This window comes from Leptinotarsa decemlineata, unplaced genomic scaffold (genome assembly GCF_025532065.1).
Source record: "Leptinotarsa decemlineata unplaced genomic scaffold, Ldec_3_MD MMD2_P_RNA_scaffold_5, whole genome shotgun sequence".
Classification (NCBI taxonomy): Eukaryota; Metazoa; Arthropoda; class Insecta; order Coleoptera; family Chrysomelidae; genus Leptinotarsa; species Leptinotarsa decemlineata.
Window position 1 is genome coordinate 15742501 of NW_027412532.1, and position 26649 is coordinate 15769149.

The 26649-nt window shown below is 34.0% G+C and overlaps 1 protein-coding gene across 5 annotated transcripts in view; it reads right to left on the bottom strand.

The window, feature by feature from the left end:
- msi (RNA-binding protein musashi) overlaps positions 1-25345 on the bottom strand; it is a 398619-nt gene extending 373274 nt beyond the window's left edge. The window contains exons 1-2 of one of the 5 annotated variants that reach the window (XM_074169628.1): positions 25229-25345; positions 24832-24908 (exon numbers count right to left, since the gene is read on the bottom strand). In XM_074169628.1, coding sequence (XP_074025729.1) covers positions 24832-24845 — 14 coding nt within the window. In that variant the 5' untranslated portion in view covers positions 24846-24908; positions 25229-25345. Of the gene's footprint in view, positions 1-588; positions 835-24825; positions 24909-25228 lie in introns of those variants that run through there. The other 4 variants (XM_074169626.1, XM_074169624.1, XM_074169625.1 and 1 more) reach the window with 4 other exon arrangements.
- Positions 25346-26649: the final 1304 nt, after the last annotated feature.

Consider the following 26649-nt stretch of genomic DNA (forward strand, 5'->3'; position numbering starts at 1 on the left):
TTTCTCCCCCAATTTGTATCTGCATGATTTACAATATCTGTAAATAGTTCATGTCGAATCTAATTGCTTTTCATCTTTCCTTCGGATGTTTATTGATTTTTTTTTGTGAAAATTGAGAAAAACAAAGCCAAACTGCTTTTTTTCGAAAAACAACCTTCTCCTTAAAATATATTTCTTTCATGTATATCTTTTATTCTCATTCTTTAGAGTTAGAGTCAGTTAGAATCTGATATTCAACTGGAAGTCAACAGTCTTTGAAGGCATTAGCGATAACTTCTCGTGAAAGTTACTCAACGAAGAATTCTGCAGAAAAAAACACGAGTGATGTTTAAATTAAGTTGCCTCTAGATAAATCTCACTCGATGAAATAACAGCAATACCATTATTAAGTACTCCGATCGAGGACAATGGCTTTCAGCTATCTGAAAGTTGTGTAACGATTGTTACAATTTTGCATTCGCGCATAATAGCATATCGATTATAATATAAAATACCGAAGAAAGATATGTCCATAAACCGAGACATTCCGACTAGAGTATTCAATTGTCATTCAACAACAACGCAAACATTTCTTGTAGAACAACTCACCGGTAACTGACTATGACTATAATTCCCTCGAGAAATCAGCCGGAAAAACAATCCCCACAAGAGAAACTCAACAAATATTCACCAAAGATCTCACTTTTATCCACTGAAACGTCCCATTTCATTCAAAATACTGAACGAATCTCGGCAACGTTGCCACACGTGAGTAGCCGTACGAATGAGAAACGGGCGCGAAGGAAAAGTGTAACACGCAAATGAGCGACTGACATCAAGTGATCTGGTTGCCCTGCTGCGGCCGTGTCCTGTGGCCGTCACGAGCCTGCGAGCCTCCTGCGAGAGTGCGCGTCAGTCGCGTCGGCTACTGCTGCTCCTGCTGCTGGTAGTGGGTAGAGGAGACGGCCGATATTATTTCCTGCTCGGGTTGGGTCTATGTGGGATGCTGGATTCTGTCGGAAGTGGAAAGGATACTTGAGGTGGATCGTGGAGTCCAAGCAAATACAGACGTTGCATGATTCAGATGAAGAGAGGAGAAAACAGCAACAATGCGAAGATGTCTTAACAATTGTAGGATAGGAAAGAAAGGTTTTGGCTTCCCATTTCTTATCTTTCTCCAAAAAATGTGGGAATCATCGAAAGGAAGGAAGGAAACAATCAATTTACAGAATTAACCATATACAAAGATGTGTAGATCGTGCAAAAAAATAATTTTCAGACACAAACTGGAAAAAAGTCCATTATATTAGTAGAAGATCCGAACCTAAATCGACCTTCACCGAGCTGATAATAGAATGAAATATATTTTATAATGAATTCAGTATATTAGAAAATATGTTAAAAATGGGTTCGCTAAAAAAATCCTAGACAGACTATTTTTAATTATTTTTTAAAAAATGATTTTTGGTAAATTTTGCAACATCAAGATAATAAGAATATTTTTTGTCCTTACTTGAAGTATAAAACGTATAGGATGTGCAGCCGTTGGGTTGTCTATTATTTACCTGGGCGAACTACTGGTTTGTCAGGTATAAACAGGTATATTGATGTCAGTTACTTTCACTGATTAAATAATAAAAAAAATGTATATCATAAGCGCTGTTTCATTGCGAACACGTTGATATAGGGTTGTCTCCAGAAAATTCGGTCCTATTAGGGGTTTGCGTACTTTAAAGATTTGAATTTCAATGCGCGTGGAAATGTGTGACAGAGAGATCCGAGGTAAGTATACTGTGTAATAATAAAGGACCCAACATCGTAGTCGCCTCGAATGGCATTTAGATGACTTTTTAAAACCTACAGGTTTCATCGGAGATCAAACTCCTTTGAAAATCCAGGACATGGTCGAAATGGAAGAGAATGAGGAAGAATACAAGATAGAGATAGATGGAGTAGTAGTAGTAGAGGTAGTAGTTGAGTACCTGAATTTTGTTTACTTGTGACAATGTGGATAGGCTGATTTGAAAACCGGTAAGTAAACTGGATCGATGGAAATTCTTGGAAATTCATAAGCATTGCATTGCAGTTGCAACCTGTTGAATGATCTAATCGGTCTTGTATACTCACCGGTTTTCAAATTAGCATATCCACATTGTTACAAGTAAACAAAATTCAGGTACTCAATTAAGCTAAGCACCCCAATTATTACCTATAGTGGTGTTATATAAGAGCTAATGTAATCAATCATTTTTAGTTTAATGTATAAGTTTGAAAATGTCCTCATATGACGAAACAGCAGTAACGTTAGTTACAGATAAAGGTGATGAAAAACATAGAAAGCTTCAATTATGATTTTTTAGGTATATTTTCAGAATATTTCTGACATATTCAGTAGTATTATTTATGTTCCTCGTAGGTGATAGACAGCCATATCCGTATCAAACCAAAATGGAATTTGAATCAACCATAACATTTTGTTATTTAGTGTTATAGTGTTTTTGAGTTTGTCTTTTCATTTTTCACTTCAAGTCTTGTAATCTAATACAACTGATTTTATGTTTTTCTATTGTTCACGACTTAACTTTTCCATATCTTGTGATCTCAAATAAGTACAATAATATGTTCAGGAGTAATATCGAGATTGGCGATTCACGGCTTGATGCATGCATACACCTTTATCCTTTATTATTGGAAAATATTGGGATTCCAGAAAATGGATAAAGACTCAAAACACCTGGCTTAGCGTTAGCAGAAATTGTTTCAATGCTAAATGATGTACCTCTGAGCAATTTTGACCAATATTATCACGAACCAAAATGAGTTGAATATATCACGGAAAAGTTTCAAATTCACACGGGGAAGTCCTGAAGTAGAAGCGGATGAGACTTGACGATGAGTTGGAAGTCCATCAAACATAATGAGAAATGCTCTGTTGCTACAGACAATGAAAGCTTTTATTTTTGATGTTCTACTACAATACTAACTTATTATCTGAATGAAGAGTGGATACTTTCGTTGGGCATTTTACTTTCAAAGATAAGGGATACTTCAGCCGATAGGAGTTGTCACTCATGGTAGGATGTTAATGAAGACTGGTACAATCCATCAAAACTTCTCTTTTTGCCACTGAAAGAATAGTTTCTAAATGAACACGTTTTGTTGACATTATCTGCAGATGATGAAAATTAGGTGAATTGAACATCAACTTTCGTCAGCAAAACAGACAGCATATTACTACAAAAACGTGCAGAAAAATTTGCAGTTGATGATGTGGTTCAAACATGAATGAGGACGCATTTGGAAAATATAAGTAAGTGATTTTTCTTTGGCGTTTCTGGAGTGGCCAAATCCAAACAGTCGACCTAAAAACAAATGTGGAGATGAAATATGTTGTATCGTTTTTCTTCAATATTCAAAAGTTGCATTGTGTTAGGTTGTTTCAAACAGTCCATAAAATTAACAGGCATTTGGCAATGATAGTGTAAATGAACGCACTGTGGTTTACGAAATTTCATTCCGGATATTTCGGCCTTGAAGATTAGCCACGAATTGGTCGACATCAGTAATCCAAGACGAGGATTTGAGGATCCTGATGAAGACTGATCCATTACAGTCGGTGCCTAGGATGGCGGAAAAACAAGGCGGCTTTTGATAGTTTGAAACGTATTGGAGAGATCAATGAGCTCGATAAGTGGGTACCCGACAGAAATTTACACGTTTCGAGATATGTTCTTGTTTGCTTTTGCACAACCAAAACGATCCTTTTTTGGATCGGTACATTTAATGAAGAGTGGATCTCCACGACAGCAGAAGACGTTCAGGAAAGCGGTTGGATACCGATTAACCACCCAGGCACTTTCTAAAGGTGAAAACCCACCAGAAAAAAAACCATAGTTGGTCAGCAACTGGTGTGATTCACTATAACTTTCCGCAACCGGGCTAAGCCATCATAGCAAAGTTATATTGTGAGGAAATCGACGAAACGATAACGGCACTGGTTAACAAAAGAGGTTTGATTGTGCTCCACGACAACGCCCATTCACACGTTTCATTAATCACTACCCAAAAATTGAACGAATTGAGTGTCTGATTTCTGCCTCACCAAACATATTCCTTGGACCTTTCGCCAACCAACTACCATCTTTTCTAGCACTTCGATAACGTTCTCATCGGTAGAACCTCCGGCAATCAGGACCAGGCAGAAACGGCTCTCGAGCACAAAATTTTATGCTGACGGAATTATTCTACACGTCTTACGTGGGAAATAGAGCATTGATTCAAATGACGCTTATTTTTATTGAATTGGGTAATTATCTACCGAGATATTACAATTCAAAATAGACTCATGACAACAGTTATTTCTAAAACCTTTATTCATGTGAGAACCGAAAGACCTACTGTAGTTTTTTAATGCGGGTATTGATTGAAAATTGAAACTCATCAATTATTCCAAATATAACCTTTTATTGAAAGCCCTTGAATCAATCAATTTGAGTCAAAACCATATGCAGTTATGTGCATAAATACCTTTAGACATTAATTACCGGTTAATATTTAGAGATCTCTGTATTTTCCTGAAGGGCTTAAATATGCTAGACGCTATTTCATTGTTCATCACAATCGAATTATTTTTGCAATTGAATTGGTGGTTTCCTGTATTGTATACTGTCGAAGTCAAATAAAGATGGTGTTGAGTTTTGTGATAGAGCGACAGTGGAATTTTGATTAGGCATATGTTGAAAACAAAACTATTTGGTTTGGAATATCAAAACATGCTGTTTGATATAGAGGACATTTTCAGTTATTCCAGTATTGTTATCTGAATCATAGTGATTAAATCAAATTGGCCATGAGGTTTTTGGAAAATAATCGTTCAGAATTCGGTGTCATCTTCATTGAAATATGGAAATGGGGAGATACTTCAACTTCATCATTTCGAGTGTTGCATTTGACAGTGTATTGCAGTTGAATTTTGTGAATCTCATCTGAAACTATAAAGTCATAACTCAATAAATCTACTATAAATTTATCTAATGGTCACCATAAAATCCAAAAAGTTTTCTAACATTTTAGCTTTTATCGCAGTCTCGATATTCATTCTGACGCAGTTTTGATGGCCGAGATGCTTCACCGGAAAAGGTTTTACCTCATTCAAAATTTTGAAAAATGATACAGAAACTTTGAGAACTGATATAAATATATGCATCTTTATTGGAACCAGAATCTTCGTTTCGGTTGATGAAATTATTTTTTATTGACAAGTACCTTTATTTGATTATAATATAATATGGCGTTCGAATCGGTTCAGTGGTCTTTGATTTTCAGTTTATATTCTGGTTCATCCCGTACATATTGATATCATTCCCAATAAAAACTGCATATCGTATTCAAAAACACACTTGAAATCGCAAAGAAAAATTGACCAAAAATCTATGACGATATCATAGAGTAAGGAGCTGAAAAAAGATAAAAAATTGAAATTTGGAAAAAATTGCCAGCATCAATGAAAATACTTCCACAAATGCATGAAAATAATCCAATTGCAGTATTGAAAAAATATCTACGAAGAACCAGGGCAATAACCTAATCGTTCTAACCTAATTGAAAAATTCACACACATACTCAGTTGATTGTTCTTGTAATGCGAATATAGAATCCCAAACATTTTTCTCTACGTCAAATTCGTCTGTTTCCAAAACAGTCTCGCAACATTCTTAATACGCTACTGAAATTAGTAGTGCTCCATTCAGCTGAAAATAGATCATCTGACGAGCATCCAGATCAAGATCATCGAAAAACTCTTCCAACACTCTTGTTAATAAATTAATGTAACGAGGTCCGTTCAAAGAACCATGGTAGAAAAATGGACCGATAATTGTGTCTCTAAATAGAGCACACCAAACATTGATACTAAATCGACTTTGCGGATTGTGGGAATGAATAATGTCTACTCCAATAATGAAAATTCTTTCTATTATTCATCCCACAGTTTGAAAAATTAGCCTCATTGCTCCATATAATATTTCTGAAGGAGTTTGGATATTGTCTGCATTTATTTATAAACCACCGACAAAACTCTCTCAGGGTCACAATGTTCTAGTGTTTGTACTAGTCTCAACTTATAAGGGTGATCTTATGTTTCTTCAGAATTTGTTGAATAACAGATGGTGGAACAGCTAATTCTGTAGACAAATCAAATAATTTTTTTCCAACCGCATTGATAAGACGCTTCAATATTTTCTGTTCTGTACAAAAACGGCTTCAATATTATCATTATGGCAGATATATTTTGATTCACAAAATGAATACGGGTAGTGGAATAGCTTTAAGATGTAAATTATCGTTTTGTAAATCAATACCAAATAGCCCATCAGTGGTGCCAAGTTTGTACAAACGATGATCACGGTTTTCACGAGTTCAAATCCCAGTGCATTTTTTTGTTTTTGCTGTTAGTGAATATCGCTGTTATTAAATTGCTTTATTGAATTGCTTTTAGTAACAAAATATTGTCGTTCGTATAGGCACTACGTATTGCCGAAACAATAATTTTTTGTACTAGTCAAATAGATAAATATATCCAAATGAGTCGCTTATTTTCAACTTTAGGAAGATAGATGATATGAGCTTTGTTGTTGAGAATGTTTTTACGAATCGAAATGCATGATGAAATATAGGGTGTTCCGTTTGAAAAAATATCATTCTATTTTGAAAACGTGACTGTCATTTTTTGTCGGCATCGAGAAGGCCATTAAAAATGCTTCTAGTTTGTCCCTTCAAACTTATTCGTAGCAACAATAATAACGGAGTTGGCAAATGGTGCCGATATATGTATATATATATATATATATATATATATATATATATATATATATATATATATATATACAATATATATATATATATATATATATATATATATATATATATATATATATATATGCAGTCAAGCTGCTGGAAAATAATTCCATGAAAATAAAAAAACCACCAACACTGACATATAAAACTTGGCAAGTTGACTTGGGTGTCACACCAATAGGTGGTTCCACTTATGTTTCACTTGCGTTTACCCAGCTATTTTCATCAAGTACTTTTCTGGTTTTTTCACATTTTCTCTTCAATCGAAGACCGCCAATCAAAGCAACGTTTCGTTAATTGAATTCCATCATCAATATATGTTTTTTAAATACGGACCTGTATATTGCTTTATACATTTTCGTAGTCATTATATTTACTAATTAGTTGACATATCACAACATATGTATTTCTCGACGTTTCTTCCCGAAACCATAACAAAAATATTCTATCATTGAACTTTTTTCATTCAATGAGAATTCAAATATAAAACTATTGATGTAACACATAGTTAACAGTATCATTAATACATCACATTGAAAAAAAAGACAGTTGCGAAAGAAACTGGTGTTCATTTCCTATCATAATAAATGATAGGAAATGAACACCAGTTTCTTTCGCATTTCCTATCATAATAAATGATAGGAAATGAACACCATAACGGAATGTCTCACGTTACATTTTTTAAGTTACTGTCTCAGGCGATATCGCATCAAATGTTCGAATTGTCTTTCATCATTTCAAATACTTGCTCTAGAAATAATGTGTTTGTGGCAGTTCTCTAACATCTGTGGAGTGATAGCGATGCAGGCACTCGATATTGAATCTTTCAATTCTTCAATATTTTCAAAATATGTTCTGAATACTTGATATTTTATGAAGCCCCACAATGAAAAATCTAGAAGAGAAAGGTCCGGTGAACGTGGTGGCCATTTAATAGGACCATTATTTCCTATCCACCTTCCTGGCATAGTTGTATTGAGGAAATCTGCAGATTCTCCTGTGATGTGGTGGAGCACCGTCGTGTTGGAAATATTTTCTTATGAGGCTAAATGGCAAGTCTTCTAAAAACTCAATTAGAGTTCCTGATAAGAAATCCAAGTGTAATTCTCCGGTCAGAGATGTTTAAAAAAAGTGGGGGCCAATAATTTCATTATCAAGAACACCAAGCCATACGTTAACACCATATCTCTCTTGAAAATTGGTAACTCTATGTAAATATTCATTGTCTTGTCGCCAATGATAATGTATATTCCTGTTGAACCATCCATTCTTGATAAATGTACTTTCATCACACCACAATTTTTTTTTTACAAATTTCATTATCTTGGCAAAATTTTCTAATGAGCCATCTACAAAAAACTCTTCTCCTGTTGAAGTCCGTTAAACGCAAATTATGAACTTTCCTGACTCGATAAAGCTTGAATTTATTTTTCTTCAAAATTTTCCGTACAAACGTAGTGGATATGGCCGATTTATGAGCAATCTTCCTCAAAGATACTTCCTTGTTCTCAATTTGTTTATTTTCCATAAATCCTAAATCAAATTAATGTCACTTTATCATTATTGTGAATCTTCTTCGAACTCACCTAAAACGCCGATTTCATTATCGCCACCACTTTCATTAACCGTACATTGTCTTTCAGAGGGTTTTTCAAATGATCCATAATTCCGTAAAGTATTTTCGATTCGTTGAAAATATCTATGATTAGGTAGTCGTCGTTCAGGATACAATTCCTGATACATTGCCAGAGATTTGGTAGCATTCCTTAAACATCTCGAATATACAAAAGGCATATCCACTTCTTCGTCATTGGAAAAATTCATGTTTCTCCCTTGTATTTCATGGCCTACTTCAATAAAAGAAATTATCGCTCATCATGCTACAAATGGGTGCTACAAATTTTCAAAAGACATTTAGAAATTATGAATGGCGTGGTATTGATACAAAGATTATTGGTCTCTATTTTTCAATTTTTCAAGACGACACTGACTAAATATATATATATATATATATATATATATATATATATATATATATATATATATATATATATCAATACCTCTGCGGAAAGGCACATGTACGATACACGACATAACAAATTATATTATTGTCGATACCTGGGCATAAACCAGCTGCATTCAAAAACTCTCTATACTATAACTGTATTATTTTGTATAACTGTGTTCCTCAGCCTATGAAAGAAATGACGTTATCTTCATTTAAAAATGAAATAAAAAAATATTTGATGCTGAATGCTTTTTATAGTATAGATGAGTTTATAAATAGAAATAAATGACCTGTCGAAGGGAAAATAGGAGGAATGAGGAATCTAAATTATTTCCTCATTGTGTAAACTTTTTGTGTAGTGTAAGTATTTTGTTTTATCCCATATACACCTGACAAATATTTTGTTTTGTCTCATATACACCTGTTTTTTTGTCAAATTGACAAGTATAAGTTATATTATACAATCATATTTGTAAATATGTTCATGTGTGAAAATGTGATGATTCAGTTTTTATTCATTTTGTTACATGACTCTACATTTATTTGTGACATTTGTGATATTATTTGTGTGTGATATTTAAGTGACGTTATTTTTTTCTTTGGTTTCGTAGGTTCAGCAGTCAAATAATGTGTCCAAATTACGAACAAAGTATAATTTTACAAATTGAAAACAATAAAAAAAGGACTTTTTCTTGAAATGGTAGAAATTATGAAAGAGCCCAATACTATGAACAAACAAATAGATATCAATCATCTTAGTACCTACAATATATAGTTATTTATTGCATTTGAACATAAATAAAAGTAAGTAACATCATTGGGAATTTTCCATCATGTATTTATTTTTTATTCAATTTGCTAAGTCGAACACGAATTTTCTCTGACATCCTGTTATAAATCAAACATTACTATATATATCTATGAACATGAACTATTTGTTTTTCAAAATTGTCAAACAAATTTATATCAATTTTGACAACTATTAAGTCAATATAAATTCAATCTTTTGACAAGAATTTTTCACAAACTTCCTACAATTATTTTATACAGTGTTCCTATATATTTTTTATATTTACTGTAAGTATCAATATTAACATTTTTCTGTTAAAATAAAACCAAATTGTATTTTAGATAGCCCTGAAGAAGCTTAATAAAGCGAAAGGCAAATATTGTAAATAAAAACCGTTATTTCGAAAGTTTTTTCACATTATTTTTTCACAGCAGTCAAATAATGTGAAAGTTTTTTCACATTATTTGACTACTGAACCCACGAAACCAAAGAATATATATATATATATATATATATATATATATATATATATATATATATTATATATATATATATATATATATATATATTTAATATACTGAACCTGTAAAACATGTATTCTTCATGTACATTCGTAATTGAATGAGTTGCGCAGAACCCTTGTCAAGATTAAGATACTCCGACGTTTTAGTTTCAAGATTCCCGTGTTCCTTTGTCCATATCTTTCTGACAGTTTCAGTTCCGTCTCTATACCGTTGTTTAATTCAACTTGGAGGGCTTCGTTTAATAAATGAGAGTAATTGTATTTGTTTGAGGATAATGCGAAACAAGTGAGACTCTGTGGGAACATCTGCGGTCTCGGGACCGGAAATACAGACAAGACAAATTTCTTATTTGTTCCACGACTACCTTGGAATATTTCTATGCTTTTGTTATGGTTAGCTTTAAGATTGTTATGGTTGCAAGTATTCTTAAAAAACATTTTTTTGTGAAGGACTTACTGTTTTTTGGGTATGTAATCTTCATATTCTGAAAAATAAACAAACTTAAATCAATGGAGATTACGCTAAACTGTTATGAAGGGCAAATCGAAAAGTTTACCCCAAACAATTACTGCGTAATATAAACCATTGAAGAGGCCAATTAGACAGTAAGTCGTCGTATTCATAGATTTTGCCTACGCATTGAAAATATCAATTGAAAAAAATTGAATATATAAACTCAGCTTTCTTAAGTCGACGTTTCGGAAATCAATCTTTCCGTTTTCGAAGCCTGAAATCCACTTCAAAACTTTCGTCTCAAATTGTGAATAGCTCTGAATCTACTAGGCAAATGTCAAAAGAATGGTATGTCCAAATGCCGTATGAGATAGTCTACATAGAAACATATACTGCATGTTTTTCAAGAATACATATAAGCTTTATATTTCCGTTTTCAACCTCTCTTCTTAGTAATGGCAACCAAGGACGATCCATTTCGACATATCTATTTAAAATTCACTTGTTACCTGCTGGAAGAAACATAAGCGCGTTTTCTAATTATTTCATGAGTTTGTTGATAATTTTTGTTTCACTTCATTCTACACCGTGATCACCAGTTGATTTTAGAATATTGTAACGAATCTGAAGCCGGCCCTGACCGATATCTCAGCCAGCAAACACATGACTCACCGCAAACCGCCGCGAAAAGTGTAGATGAGTACCGAAACCACTAGAGGAATCTAGAACGATCGTTACTGATTTAAAAGGTCGGGCCGAAACCACTAGAGGAATCTAGAACGATCGTTACTGATTTAAAAGGTCGGGTCCTCGCTCAGAGAGGGAGTTTCTATGCAAAAAGCGAATCGAGCGATAAACAAACAATTCGAACAGTAAAGATAAATTGAGCGTTAGTTGCTGAGTGTTGAATATAAATCAGTTGTGATAATGAAGTATTGTTAAAAATTAATTTGTTTAAGACACTTTATTCTTCAATTCGTTACAATATACTCTACTATACCCGATCCTGTCATCTTTCTTTTCGTCTTATGTTCAGTTTTTCTCATATCTAAGTCTATCCAAATCCAAGTTGGAGTAAAACAAAACAAAACCGAAGCGTGATGTTCACGTGATCGCCCAGTGTCAGATGGAAAGGGCAGCGTTCATTGGTGAATTCGCCTTCTTGGTACGAGTTCGGTACCAGCACAGGGTTGGAATCAGTCGTTTGCGTGTTTGTGTGGCGTGCATTATAGTATATTGTTTAAAATTGTTTTCCAAGATGTCCAGTACAGACACTGCTGATGACACTGTGAGCTATCCTCTGAGTCCAGCCAGGAAACGATCCAAAAAAAGACATTTGAGTGTTGAGATGGAAGAAGTGATTTTAAATGTGTTCAAGAAAGAGATGGAAGAAATTGAGACATCGACTGTCGACGAAGTCGTATCGAAAGTTTCCGATAAAATTGGAGTGTTTTGCGCTTCGATTTACAATGTTTTACGGGAATATAAACAAATCATACATTTTCCAAATCGAATACAAATCAGAATCGTCAAACCATTATAAAATCAATAGATGATGCTGATAAACATGCAATCAGGAGGAAAGTGCATGAGTACTTTTTCAGAAATGAAATACCCACGATAGACAGAGTACTCACAGAAATAAATGAAAATGTTTTATTGCCAAGTTTTAAGCGTTCAACATTACATAAAGTATTGGAACATTTGAATTTTGTATGGAAAAAAGAAGGCACAATAGTTTATTATTGAATAGAGAGGAAATTGTGTTATGGAGGAGAGAGTATTTGACCAAAATTAAATATTATAGGGAACAACAAAGAACAATTTATTATATGGATGCTGGTCATACTACCCCTAAAGTATGGGTCGATGAAACTGTGACCTCATTTAGGAGGGCCTTTCTAGATGGACTATCCACCGGATCAACAAATCCATCAGGTAAACTTATATTTATATTAAGACCTGCGTCAATCTCAATATATAAAAAGTAACCCTCGTATTTGTTTTATTTACTTACATACCTCTTCATAATTTCAGGTAAAGGAAAACGGCTTATTATTTATCACATCGGCAATGAGAATGGGTTTGTTGCTGAAGGGCTGTGGTGTTTCGAGTCGAAGAAAACTGGAGATTATCACGAAGAAATGAACGGCGAATCTTTCGAACAGTGGTTTCCAAAGTTCTACCCCATCTGGAGGATAATGCTGTGATTGTAATGGACAATGCACCTTATCATTCGCGACGGTTAGAGAAGATTCCGACAACGTCTTCAAAGAAGGTTGAAATCCAAATTGGCTGCGATCAAAGAATATTAGCTTTGAAGACTCAATGCTAAGAGTACAGCTACTAAACATTGTCAAGGAGCGCAAGCTTGAATACCAAAAATATATAGTCGATGAGATGGCAGCAGGCCAAAACAAAATTGTTCTTTGCCTGCCTCCATACCACTGCGAGCTCAATCCCATCGAGTTAATATGGGCTGATGTGAAGAATTTTGTAACTCAGCATAACACCCTGTTCAAATTTGCAGATCTCAAAGTACTTTTTGATGAGGCTTTGAAAACAGTCACAGCGGAGAAATGGGAGAAGTGTGTTCGGCATGTAATATCGGAAGTCGAGACAAAGATGTGGAAGCTTGATAACATAATAGAGGCACAAATCAAGCCACTGATAATTCAGATTGGTGAGGATGATACTACTGATGAAGAGAAAAATTCATCCAGTTGAATAATTTTGATTAATATTCCTTTTGATTTTACATAAAATAAAAATTATCAATAAAGAAATAATTACGTCTCTTATCATATAATGCTTGAGTGTGCTGTGCAAAATCCAATGAAAATCTTTTTATATTACACATATTATGTGCATTTTTCCCGTTAAACTGCAAAACTTGTGCATTTCACTCGTTATTATAAAAAGTTTTCCTAAGTATGATATAGCATTTGCGTTCAACAAGATGTTGTTTCTAAATACGACCTACGTGCGTAGGGCATGTCAATGTTAACATCCACTCTATCTTAGATTTCAATTTGCTTTAAGGGTCTTGAAGTTTCACCTATATAACTTTTTCCACAGGAATAAGATATACTGTAACAATTTTCGTTTTTCGGCTTTAGTTTTTGTCAAATGAAATTTCAATGTGTTGGTAGTTCTTAAAGTTGTTCTTACATTATATCTAAAACCGAGGCGTCTCAGTTTCTCAGACAAACCGGGAACATAAGGTATATTATTAGTTGTGAGTTATGTGTATTGTTGTTGGGTTTTTGATGATTGTGGAATCTGTATATGTTGTGTATTGCTTTTACCAAAGCAAGCGCTTTTTCCACAAACTGCTCCGGATATGCGTTTTGCTGCGAAACCATTTCATTGATAATCATTTCCTGTTCTATACTATTGAATTGCAAACTTGTTTCCCTATCGTATATCTAACTGTACCATTTTTGTCGCTAGCGTGATGATTTGATTTATACTGGAGATATTTATCAGTGTGAGTATTCTTTCGATTAACACTCATCTCAAGTGTATTTATCGATTGTTTTTATCATAACATCAAGAAAAGGAAGTTGATCATGTTCCCTTCCTAATAGTGACGTTTGAGGTGTAGTGAGTTGAACCTCAAAACGATGCGCTGACACAGTCCGTCGCGAATTTCTGATATATACTGCTCTTGGTGGAATCAAATGTGTCCAGTGACTTGAACACTTTCCGTGAAAATATCTATAGAGGAAAGATAAATCTCCAACCTTTCTTCGATGTTCCAGGTTATCAAGATTGCAAATGGAATGACGAGGCAAGTGTGCTTTCGTCAGCAAAGTAATATATTGGATTCTTGGTTTTTTCCAATAAGTCGTTGATTTGCAATAAAAAGAGAATTTGAGACAATATGGATCCCTGGGAAAGTATTAGAGAGATATCCATCGACGGCCACTTGCAGGGAACGTTTTTTCAGGAAGCTGAAGAGCCATACAAATAAATGATATGACAAGCCATAGGATCGAAATTTGGCCAGCTAACCCTCATGCACACACGGTCTTGGAAAATATCCAGCGCAACAGTTCTTTGAAGATTCAAAGTTAGGCTGTAGTCGTATATAGGTGGTAATCCGGTACTGTTAACAAGCGCGTTTTATATTCTGATAAAAACGAAATTTGAACACATAACAACTACATGTATTCACGGCCACATGGTTGTTTATACGTTTCCCGTCTTATCCACTAGGTTGTTCTATTGTACAGGTAGTTAGAAAAATCTCATTCATTATTGCGTTATTGTCTGCATCGAACTCTTCTGGTAGAGGTGGGGCCAGTGTGACCACTTCGGAGCGTCATGGTGGATGGAAGATTACGTCCGTTGCTGAAAGATATATTGAGAGAAAAATATTTCTTCAAAAAGTGATGTTTTTTTTAATTATTTAATGTCTAAACAGGAATAAACTCCAATAACAAGACATATTAATATTATTAACAAGCATAACAAGCACATTATACACATACATATATACATACATACATACACATGTACATGAATACAATACTAATTTTTCTACACCCGTACTCTAACAATACACTTATATGACCATAATCCGTTTCATAATGATATACATTATGATACAGATTTTTCATAACGATACAGATTATCAACCAATAGAAACCCATAATTTTTCAATCAAGAATCCTGTTCCTTTGTTTGTCCTAGATTCTAACCTAAATAACTAATTGCTTTATTTGTCAAAATCAGTTTTCATATTACCTACCTATATTATCAAAATGTCTGAAAACAGCGATATAGAAGGAATACCATCGACTCCAATATTTTTAAAAGATCAGATTAATTACAGTTGTTATATTCAATATAAATATAATTAGAATCTTTATAGTTTTCATATATCCATGATAATATCATTAAGTTTGTATTTTTTTTTGATATGAGTTAATTACTGTAAATGTGTTCAATACAAATATAATATTTATAGTTTTTCATTATTTATCGGGTTTAGAAAAAATAGCGTATACAACTCTCATGTAATGGTTATTAATACACTCGCATATACCATACAAAACTCGCCTTCGGCTCGTTTCGTATCCCGGTTAATGCTCGTGTCTTAATAACCATCAATACATGATGATAAAGTAAACATTTAGGAAAGTTAAGCAAAAAATTAGATGGAACACTTGTGTGCAGCAAGCTGGGAGAGTACCTAATTGAAAAAAAAACATAAATCAGATATAGAACTAACAAGTAAAAACATAGTTCAGTTATTACAAAAAAAAACATAATTCACCAGTAATACAGTAGTAGTAATAAGCTCACATGGTAGAATAACTTTCAATTTGGGCTCATGTATTTTGACTAGAGTGTAAAAGTTTCTTAACGTGGTGCCAAATATCATCTTAAAAGGGTAATAGGAAACAACACTTTAACTTATGATGAATTGAATACACATAACATAACACAGGTAGAATCATGTTTAAATTCCCGACCCCTCATTCCTCTCTCAGAAGACCCCGATAATTTTGATGTACTCACCGGGTCACTTTCTGACTGGTTCGTAAATGGCCGCCTTACCTCAAGAAGATTTGTCTCAGCACAAGACCAGCAAACTCAAAATTTATCATCAGTTAACGCAAATGGTACAGCACTTCTGGGCTAAGTGGTCCAAAGAATACTTGTCTCAGCTCCAACAAAGAGGAAAACGACATTCTTCTTCCACAAGCACGTTACTGCAGCCAGAGACAATGGTGCTCGTCAAGAAAGAACACCTACTCCCCTCAAATGGTCATTGGGCCGAATTATCGAAGTTCATCCCGGTGAAGACAGTGTGGTGCGCGTAGTGTGTTTTCGATCGCCCAAGGGCGTGTTTAGAAGAGCTTCTTCTAAAATATGTGTGTTGCCAATAGAAACTGTTTCTACTAACAATTTTTTGAAATTATCAATTTTTAATATATGTAACTAATGTTAGTTTTATTGTTTTTATTTTGCATTCAAGTTGAAAGTAGGTTCTTTCAAAGGGGGCGGTATGTACGGTGAGAGTTCATTTAATGGATCAATAAGTCCCGAGACTAACAATGAAAACAACATTTTTTTTACAAAATTTTTTTTTATTCATCAACATAATCTCCTTTTAGGGTGATACAATGGTTCCAACGCTTTTCCAATTTTTCAATACCATGTTTATAAAAAAATGTATCTTTCGCTTCAAAATAAGTTTCAGTTTCAGCGATGACCTCCTCATTTGAGCCAAATCTTTTTCCCTGGAGCATTTTTTTAAGATCAGCAAAGAGCCAGTAGTCACTGGGGGCTAAATCTGGTGAGTATGGGGGGTGGGGAAGCAGATCAAAGCCCAATTCGTTTAATTTTGCCATTGTTTTCATCGACCTGTGGCAAGGTGCATTGTCTTGGTGAAAAAGGATTTTTTTCTCTGCATGTGCGGTCGTTTTTTTGCGATTTCCTCCTTCAAACGTACCAGTAAGTCAATATAATAATCACTGTTGATCGATTTACCTTTTTCGAGGTAGTCAATGAAAATCACGCCATGCGCATCCCAAAAAACTGACGCCATCACTTTGCCAGCTGACTGCTGCGTTTTCGGACGTTTCGGACGGCTTTCGCCAGCTGTGCGCCACTCAGATGACTGCCGCTTTGACTCTGGAGTGTAGTGATGTATCCATGTTTCGTCCATGGTCACGTACCGACGCAAGAAATCTTTTTTGTTGCGAGTAAATAGCGATAAACAGCTTTCTGAATCATCGACTCGTTGCTGTTTTTGTTCCATCGAAAGCAATCACGGCACCCACTTAAAAAAAAACCTTTTTCATGCTCAATTTTTCATGAAGGATAGTAAATACACTTCCATATGATATCTGTGTCATCTCAGCAATCTCACGGAGCTTCACTTTACGATCTTTCATTACAATTTTTGTCACTTCACTCACATTTTCCGGTGTAACAGCTTCCACAGGTCTACCCGAGCGTTCTGCGTCATTTGTGTCGGTACGACCACGTTTAAACTCGGCAAACCACCGACAAATCGTTGCTTTCGATGGACAAGAGTCCGGGTAACATTTTTCAATCCATTCTTTCGCTTGCACGGTGTTTTTACCCATTAAAAAACAATGTTTTATCAGAACACGAAACTCGGTTTTTTCCATTTTTTAAACAAACTACAAAACGACTTTACTCTAACCTCGATAACTCAGCTGTTTCTGGTCCGATCGACTTAAAATTTCGACACGTTTCAAGCAAAGGTTAGTACTCTAGAAAGACGTGGTTACTGGTTTACTAAGAGCGCCATCTCTGGGTTAGTCTCGGGACTTATTGATCCATGTAGTAATTCATAGTAAGTTTTAGTTTTGTCGTAAACAGCAATAGTTAAAAATATGTTTGTTCTCTTTCATACTCACGCACTGTAAAAATCTTCCAATACCTGCTATCGAAGTAAATAGTTAAATATTTAAATGTTGAAGTAGGGTTTTATTAACAAGGTAAACGCTACAAAATTCAGTTTGATCATACAAACGGAGATGTTGGCAGATACTTCTTCTGGATTCAGTATTATCTTTCATACACCTGATTTCAGCAAGTGAAACATCAAACGACAACGTTCACTACATGTTATTTAACTGTTCTGGATTTGCCAGTTCTATGTAAATTCGACCAAATAATGTCTGAATAGATATTCAAATGGAGAAGATTCAATTTTATATTTTATATTTCCATCAACGGAAGATATCATTGAATCAATTAGGAACTGTTTTTGTGCGTTATTGTTGGAGTATTCTCAGGAGCCATTTTCAATGTCAACGTTTCGGAGACCATTCTAGCCTTCTTCAAAACCTTAGTTTCATGGAAAGAAGGCGGGAATAATCGCCGGAACATTTTCATTAAAAATTATAAATGCAAAAGTCCAATTGCTCATACCACTTCATCACCTTTGGACGTGAGAAATTCTATAACGTAGTTATATAGTAGTTAAATAATTACAACACAATAATAAAGTACACGATACAATAGTACAATAAGTACACGATAAAATAGTGACATTCAGTCAAAAATGTTGGCATCATTATAAATTTGTCTGATGTAATGATTGATTGCTTTATTACGCATATTGATGATTGCGTCCTTTGAAATGAAAAAGTTTTATCCTTAACTAGTTCTTGAAGAACAACTCAAATTATTCCATTTCATTGATGGACTAATTAATTCCTATAATTGTTTGAAATAGTATTGCTTACCCAAGCTGAATTGAAGGAGAGAAGAGTATTATCGAACAGAGTAAAACGTTCATTTTATAAGAATCGTACAGATATAATCATCTTCATAATATTGAGAACGATAACTAGCCATCTTACACATCGGGCTCAACCAAAATTTATGTTTATTTTCGAAAGGTTCCTTCGGAAACAGAGACCACAATGGTTATTCGAAAACCTTATTTTCCCTCAACAACAAGAAAATTAGAAATCGATGTCAGATATTGCCTCGATAACTTTCAAAATGACCGTTGTAAATATTGGAGTTGGGTAACGAAGGGTGAAACGGGTCCGAAGGATCGTCGATTCGATTTAGTCACAGACGGTTACAGTACACTAACTATCCAATTCGGAAGAAATACCAGGCCATATCACCTTTTTACGTCATTTTAAAGTTACTGAAGAAATATTGGTTACTTATATATTGCCGTTATTGATTTGCAAACAGTAGTTTGAATTGATAATTTAATAATAATTACTTTTTCGTCGATGACAATCTTCAGAAATATTATCTCGACATCATTTCACCTAAGCTTCTATTTGTTCAAAAAAACGTTAACAATTTTCAAAAATATATTGTATTGACCTGATTCTATGCGTCTGTCTGTCACTTTTATGTCCACAAAATTTTGAGAACAATTATACTAGAATAAAAATTCATTTGAAAGGAATTAGTTTTCAATGCGTCTGAAAGCTATGTCATCCCAAAAGACATTCTTATTTCATTATCAAAAAAAAAGGTTCAGTGTTACTATCTTCATCGGGTTTGAGGGCCGTCGTAGTTTGGGACTGCATCCTAACGTTTCGCGAGCACGAGTGGCTGGTTTCTTCAGAGGTTTATCCATCTTGATGAATCACCGATGACTGGTGATTTCTAGTTCGTAGGTTGTATTCATGTTGACTCAGGAAGTCCACCTGATTTGTTGATGTGTTGCTATTGTCCAAAGTGTTATTACTTGGTAATGACGTAACATTGCATTGCGCTGTTGCTACTTTAGCATCTTTCAGTATGGGCCTCCAAATCCGGTTGGGCGTTACCGCCTCCTCTTTTATGTTGTAGTTTTCCGTATGTTTATGGATTTCTATGGCATTCCGTACGAGCCGACTGTGGTTTCCATGATCGGAAGCAAGAACTTTCACATCTTCAAACAGTATCGTGTGATCTCCTTCACCAAGGGCGTGTTCCGCTACTGTTGATTCATCTATTTGACCTAATCTACAGTTTCTCCGATATTCATTCGGCCTTGTACCCATGTATCTTTTGGTGGCACCGATATAAACTTTTCCGCAGGTGCATGGTATACGATATACCCCCGCAGCTGATGGTAAATCTCTTTTGTCTTTCGCAGATCTAAGGCTTTGTTGTATTTTCCTGGTGGGCTTGAACACTGTTTTTATTTTATGATTCCTTGAGATTTTTCCGATTCTATCTGTAACCCTAGGGATGTACGGTAGAAAGGTACGTGCAACTGTTTGAGTTTTCTCTCTATTTTGACTTGTGGAAGTCTTCAGCTCCATGGCTTTGTTAATCTCGGTTACACTGTATCCATTCGATCTCAAAGTCATTTGAACATGCTCCAATTCTTCTTGTAGGTGTTCCAGTTCACATTTTCTACGGCCACGTTCCATTGGGTTGTTGATGATTCCCTGCTTTAGGTTTCGATGGTGGTTCGAAAGTGTATGCAGATATCTGTCCGTATGTGTCAGTTTTCGGGACACTTTATGTGTCAGTCGTGTGCCACGCCTTTCGACGAGTGTATCTAGAAAAGCTATCCGTTGCACCTATTCAGTCTCCATGGTGAACTTGATGCTAGGGTGTTGAGCATTTATGTGGTCTAGAAATAGGTGTAGTCTGTATCTCCCCTGTCTCCAGATGACGAAGGTATCATCCACGTATCGTATAGTCTAATCAACAAGTTCAAAAACATGAAAAATAGAGATAAAGGTCCAAAAATATGAGCGATAGCTCATTCGATTCGGAATCACCTCTAGAAAAATGTTTTTGAAGGATTTTGTTGCAGATAAAAAATTGCAATTGCTATTACCAAATTAAGTTTTAAAAAAATGGTATTTAGTTTTTCGTTAATAACTTAAAAAGTATTGATATTTCAGCAATTTTGAAAAAATCTTGTTAAAAAGGAAGAAATTTCTGATAAAAAAGTCCCGACTCCCGAAACTCTATCTCCATTATTTATAATTTTAATTTGACTTTGAAAATAGGGTTCCGCACGGCTATTAAGACATGCGCGCGCTACCGCAGATTGTTAAAACTAATAAACGATTAAATAATAAATAACATTTTTTTTGCCAAACCATTTGAAAGTGTAAATTATTATTTTCAAAAGTAAAATTATTTTTTTTTGGGAAAGAAAGTTTTTGGCTTTCTACTACTCCATCTGATACAAAAAAAATGGATGAGAGAATCTTCCAAAGAAAGGAAGGATTTATCAATTTGAAAATAAGTAACTCTATACATGGATGTGTAGATCATGCAAAGAAGTAACTTTCAGACACAAACTGAAAGAAAGTCCTCCTGAAACAGCTACTTTCATATAAACATTGAATTACACGAAAGAAAAAATTCTTTCGAAACAAATACTTCTATATGATACAAAAAAAATGGATGAGAGAATCTTCCAAAGAAAAAAAAAACTTTCTTTCCCAAAAAATTAATCACTCCTAAAAATATAACCCTTTCAAATCAAATAAAATTATTTCTTAACTAATCATTTGAACAATCCAAATATAAAAAAATCGATTTTAAACATTTAAAAATTAAAATTGAGAAAAAAAAAATTAATCATAATTATCTCTAGGCAACAAAATAGCAAAAAATTTTTCAGAAATATTGAATTTCTCTATTTGTTTAAAATAATTTAATAAACAAATTACGTAAAAAATTCACGTCCTATGTTAATAACTGCCATTGTTCAATGTGAAAACAGACATAGCTAAATATCAACTGAAAAAAAATTTATCAATAATTTTTAGATATTTCATTTTGCAATAGTTATAAAAAATCATAATCAATAAATTTTCATGAATTTTCATCGCAGGATAGTATGGAGTATATATATATATCAAAAGGGCTCCACGTAGTTTAAAATTTATAGGCCAATTACTTTTACATTTTATCCCATTACTTATGCCAACGGAGATTGGGAAAAATTTGTTTGTTAACAATTGAATTTTTGAAAAATTGTGATAAAACTTTTTTTCTACGGGACTCGATTCATTCAAGTGTTAGGAAGATACTTGATTTTTTTCAAATTTCTAAAATGACATTTTATGTTAAAAAAAAATTATTTCTCTTGATAAACTCTCTTTAGCGGCAGCGCGCGCATGCCGTAACAGATGCGCGGAACCCCATTTTCAACATCAAATTAAAATTATGAATAATGGAGATAGAGTTACGGGAGTCGGGACTTTTTTATCGCAAATTTCCTCCTCTTCAACGAGCTTTTTTCAAAATTGCCTAAATAATAATATTTTTTGAGTTATTAACAAAAAACTAAATACAATTTTTTTAAATCTGATTTTAATAAAAATTGCAATTTTTTATCTGCACCAAAATCCTTCAAAAACATTTTTCTAGAGGTGATTTCGAATCGAATGAGCTATCGCCCATATTTTTAGGACCTTCCTCTCTATTCTTCATGTTTTTGAACTTGTTGATTAGACTAGTAGCCAAATGGATGGTTTGAAATCGAAAGCGTCCTTTACCTTCTCCTCAAATTGTTTCATGAAGAAGTTGACTATCACCGGGCTTACTGGACTTTCCCATCGCTACGATCATTGAAATCTCCTTTCCATTGGAAGTGACTTCCTGTGAGGCAATCCTTGAAGAGTCCGACAATATCACTAGAAAATAGGTTGGCCTTCAAACCCAAATGAAGATAGTAATGCTGATAATCTCGGCCGCGACAGCCTTAACCAATTTATCAAAAAAAAAATGTTAAATGAAGTTTCTAATCTGAAATCAAAACTCATGTAATATCGAATCTTTTCTTATATTGCCAATATTTTCCGAATCAGTATAAATATAAAAATTCACATACGATGGGGGACTATTTTTATTTCCGGAACTGGCAACACTAATGTAAATAAGTAAAATGTGGCAACACCATGATAAAGTTTGGCATTTTTTAGCATTAACGAACTCTGAACGTTTTGATCTACAAATGATATTTGTTTTGTTTACAGTGAGTTAAGAAAATCAATTTTACCAAAAAAATGGAAATTTCAACAGATTATTTTCCTTGGATTATTTTCACTACTTTCGATGTGGATTATCTTGAATGGCGAAAAGACACAATCAAAAACCATAGTATATCGCTGGTATAGTGAATTCAATAGTGGTCGTAGTTCGGTCGCCGACGAATTCCGTGAAGATCGTCCAAAATCGGTTGTTGTGCCAAAAAGCATCGATACAGTACGTGGACTGATAATGCAAGATCATCATGTGACATATTGTGAGATAGAGGCACATAAGTTCCACTCCAATACATTCGATTTCGTATGAACATTCATTCCGTGCTAGGAATCATACGTTAAAAAGTAAGACCTCGTTAGTCCTTAGCTCGCACAAGTTTCCCAACTTCTGAGAGTTCTCGTGCGTATGGGGGCGACAGCTGATTAACGAAAAAATAGATTTTGAACATATTTGAAAGTTATCGAATAGATAAGAAGAAAAGTCCTTCAGTAAACGTTCTGGAAATATTTGACAAAACTGAAAAATTTGTATCTCCAATATTTGAAACTTTAAAATAATTCTGTTGATATCCATAAAGAAGTCCATCAGAATCAGAACTGAAATATAAACTTGACAGAAAGGGAAGTCAAGTTAGATTTTTTTAGCTATACTTACTTACGCCAATGTTAGATTCAATAACGAATTTCATAAAATATTTTCAAATTAGATTCCTTCTAATCGAAAACGTAGTGAAGGTCAAAAAATAAGCAAGAAAGAATTTGACTCAATCACAAAAAACAGGCTCCCGAAAGCGGTCCGTTGCAATGCCAAACTTTGACGTCTAACGAGAATCGTCGTCTTGTCTTCCACAGCAGCTCAGAAACAAAGCATTCACGATTCAACAATAGACAGCGCTATTTTGACCTATCGGCACTGCTGCATTGTTGGATTCAATTTTCTTGAAGACATAAGATTCAATCCAGGAATATCACGATATTGTTATTCGTTAATCCCATCGATGAAGTCTTCGTTTTTTTACTGGAGCTTGTCCTTTGGCGACAGTTGAGTCCAGCAATGCATTTATGATTCAGCCTAGTACCAGTGATGAGACCTAGTTGGGTTGAAACTGCGCTGTCTGGTGTTGTTTCAAGAGTGCTTTGTTTTTGAGCTCTAGTTTCGTGTTACTATGCGTATTCTTGTTTTTTGGAATGTTCATTCTGAGTATGAAGTCTGTTTCGATTTAAATTGATTCAAATTGAAATTGAAGAGCTGAAGAAAAACTTTGTCTTTCTAATTCTCCATTTTATATGAGGTTTGTAGAAAATAGACCTTAATACCTCTCTATATTACAAAATGCAAATGCAAAATCAATCTTATTTACTGACCAAATTGTAGTATATTGAAGCCGCATTTTCAACAATGAATAAGTCGCTTGATTTGTGAAGTATTGTTTTCACCCTACCCATTCAATTAAAATAAATTAACACATATAAGAAGCCGAAACTATAGAACATGAAGATATGTGTTTGGCTTTAGTTGAAGCGGACACACAGTATATATAAATTTTTGACAGTGATCATAGGATATAATGATAAATATAACATCAAAGAATATGACCGACAACGTTATGTTTTTGCAAGTTCCACTGGCAAAATTTTGGCTATTGCTTTTTTCTAACGAAGTTCAAAAAGAAACTAGACTGTGTTCTTTCTATGTGTTTCAAAATTCTAAACTACTTTCTACAAAAAAAAAGAAGCGACTACACTTACCAATACCTTCTCTGAGCCATCAAAATCTTTTGTAAATTCACTTCAATCTACTTCACCAAAAATACACCAACACTACTTTAATCCTGGAAGAGAAAGAACTACTCAATCTACAACAATCTCACTGTTTACATGGCAGATATTTGAAAAATGATAATCAATATTACAGTCGCAAAAACTACTAGTTACCAAACTCAAATCTACCATTCCCAAACTACTCAGCCTACAGCAATATCAAAACAAACTCGAATATTCTGCATTGATATGTAAACCACATAACATACATTAGAGGTTATATTGTGTTGTTGAATCATGCAAGCTGAATTTATTAACCATGTGATAAATTATATATCTCTATTCAAACACCCACCTACATATATATTATTTCTATATGTAATTCACTTACACAAAAATATCTGCTTGTACCTTTTTTAAAACACTATGACCGGGACAATGTCAAAATCTAAAACTCAATGTTTGACAACTCACTTGCAATTGTTTTGGTTAGCTGCATCAACATCTGCATGGTAGCGTGATGGTTTGGTAGAGAATATAACTAGACTTTTCTTTGAAAATACCCTGATAGGGTATATTGGGTAATTCTTTTGATATACAGGCCGTTTCTTTTATCATGTGATAACATAGCTATACTCTAAACCGTAACAGATACGAAGACGATTAAATTGGAAAAAAGGTAACTGTCATCGGGAACAAATAAAGGTTGAGAAAATTCACGGGGACTCTCGCCCTTCTCGAGTTATACGGGGAAAACCGAAAATGTTTCGATTTCTTCGAATGGAATTGTTATTTCGGAGAATATCAAAAAATGGAAAAAGAAAATGTTATGTATTCGAAGTGTACTATGACAATGTAATAATAAATATTCGATAAAACATTTCGTGTCAACTTTTTTTTAAATACGGATCTGTCTTTTTTATTACTTTTCATTACAGATATTGGTACAACAATAAATTCACAATCCGAGGGTATATCACATTAGATATTTCATAGCGTTTCATTTGAAATGACTACCATCATCAGTGACAACAATTTTAAATTACTTCTTTTGTAAATTGTTTCAATTTTTCCAAAATACATTTCAGAAAACTCAATAAACTCGACAGGTAGGCACCTTAACACAATAAAAATTCGTACTTTTTCATTTTGAAAATTTGTTTTTGCCGTAATCCTTCTTTCAAGGCTTATTTTTCCTTAATCAATTATAATTCGTAATATTTTTATATAATTCTCAATCCTGAAAGTAACGAAAATATCAGTTTTTGGTAAAAATTCGATTGTTGTATAATTTGTTATGACCATTTACCATCTTAAACGCGTAGGCTTTGCTTGGGTCCTACGGCAGAAAAAATGAATGCGTTGTTGATATCTGTTGAGAACTGTCGTTTATGAACATATCAAATATTGTATTCAAATGATGAAGCGACAGATATGCTATTTGGTTATGCAAAATCAAATAGAAATCTCTTTTGGCAAGGAATATGTATGTTGAGCTATACCCGAATCGTCGTACTCCGAACAAATGTTTAGACGATTTGAGGGACTATGATGCATTTTTGGATTGCCTCAGTCCATTAAGGTATCTAGGCATGCATCGATACATCACAGTAATCTGCAGATTCAAATATCCTTTATTGTCAGGAAAAAACATCTCATAGACAAAGTCTAATAATTATTGTTAATAATAATACTTTTTCAGAAGAAAATCTTTTAAAAACAGGCAAATAAATCATACAAACAATAGGTATAAATAAAAGTGAAGATATAAAATACAGAGCTTAGGTGGGCGGAGGATAAATGAGTATGAAT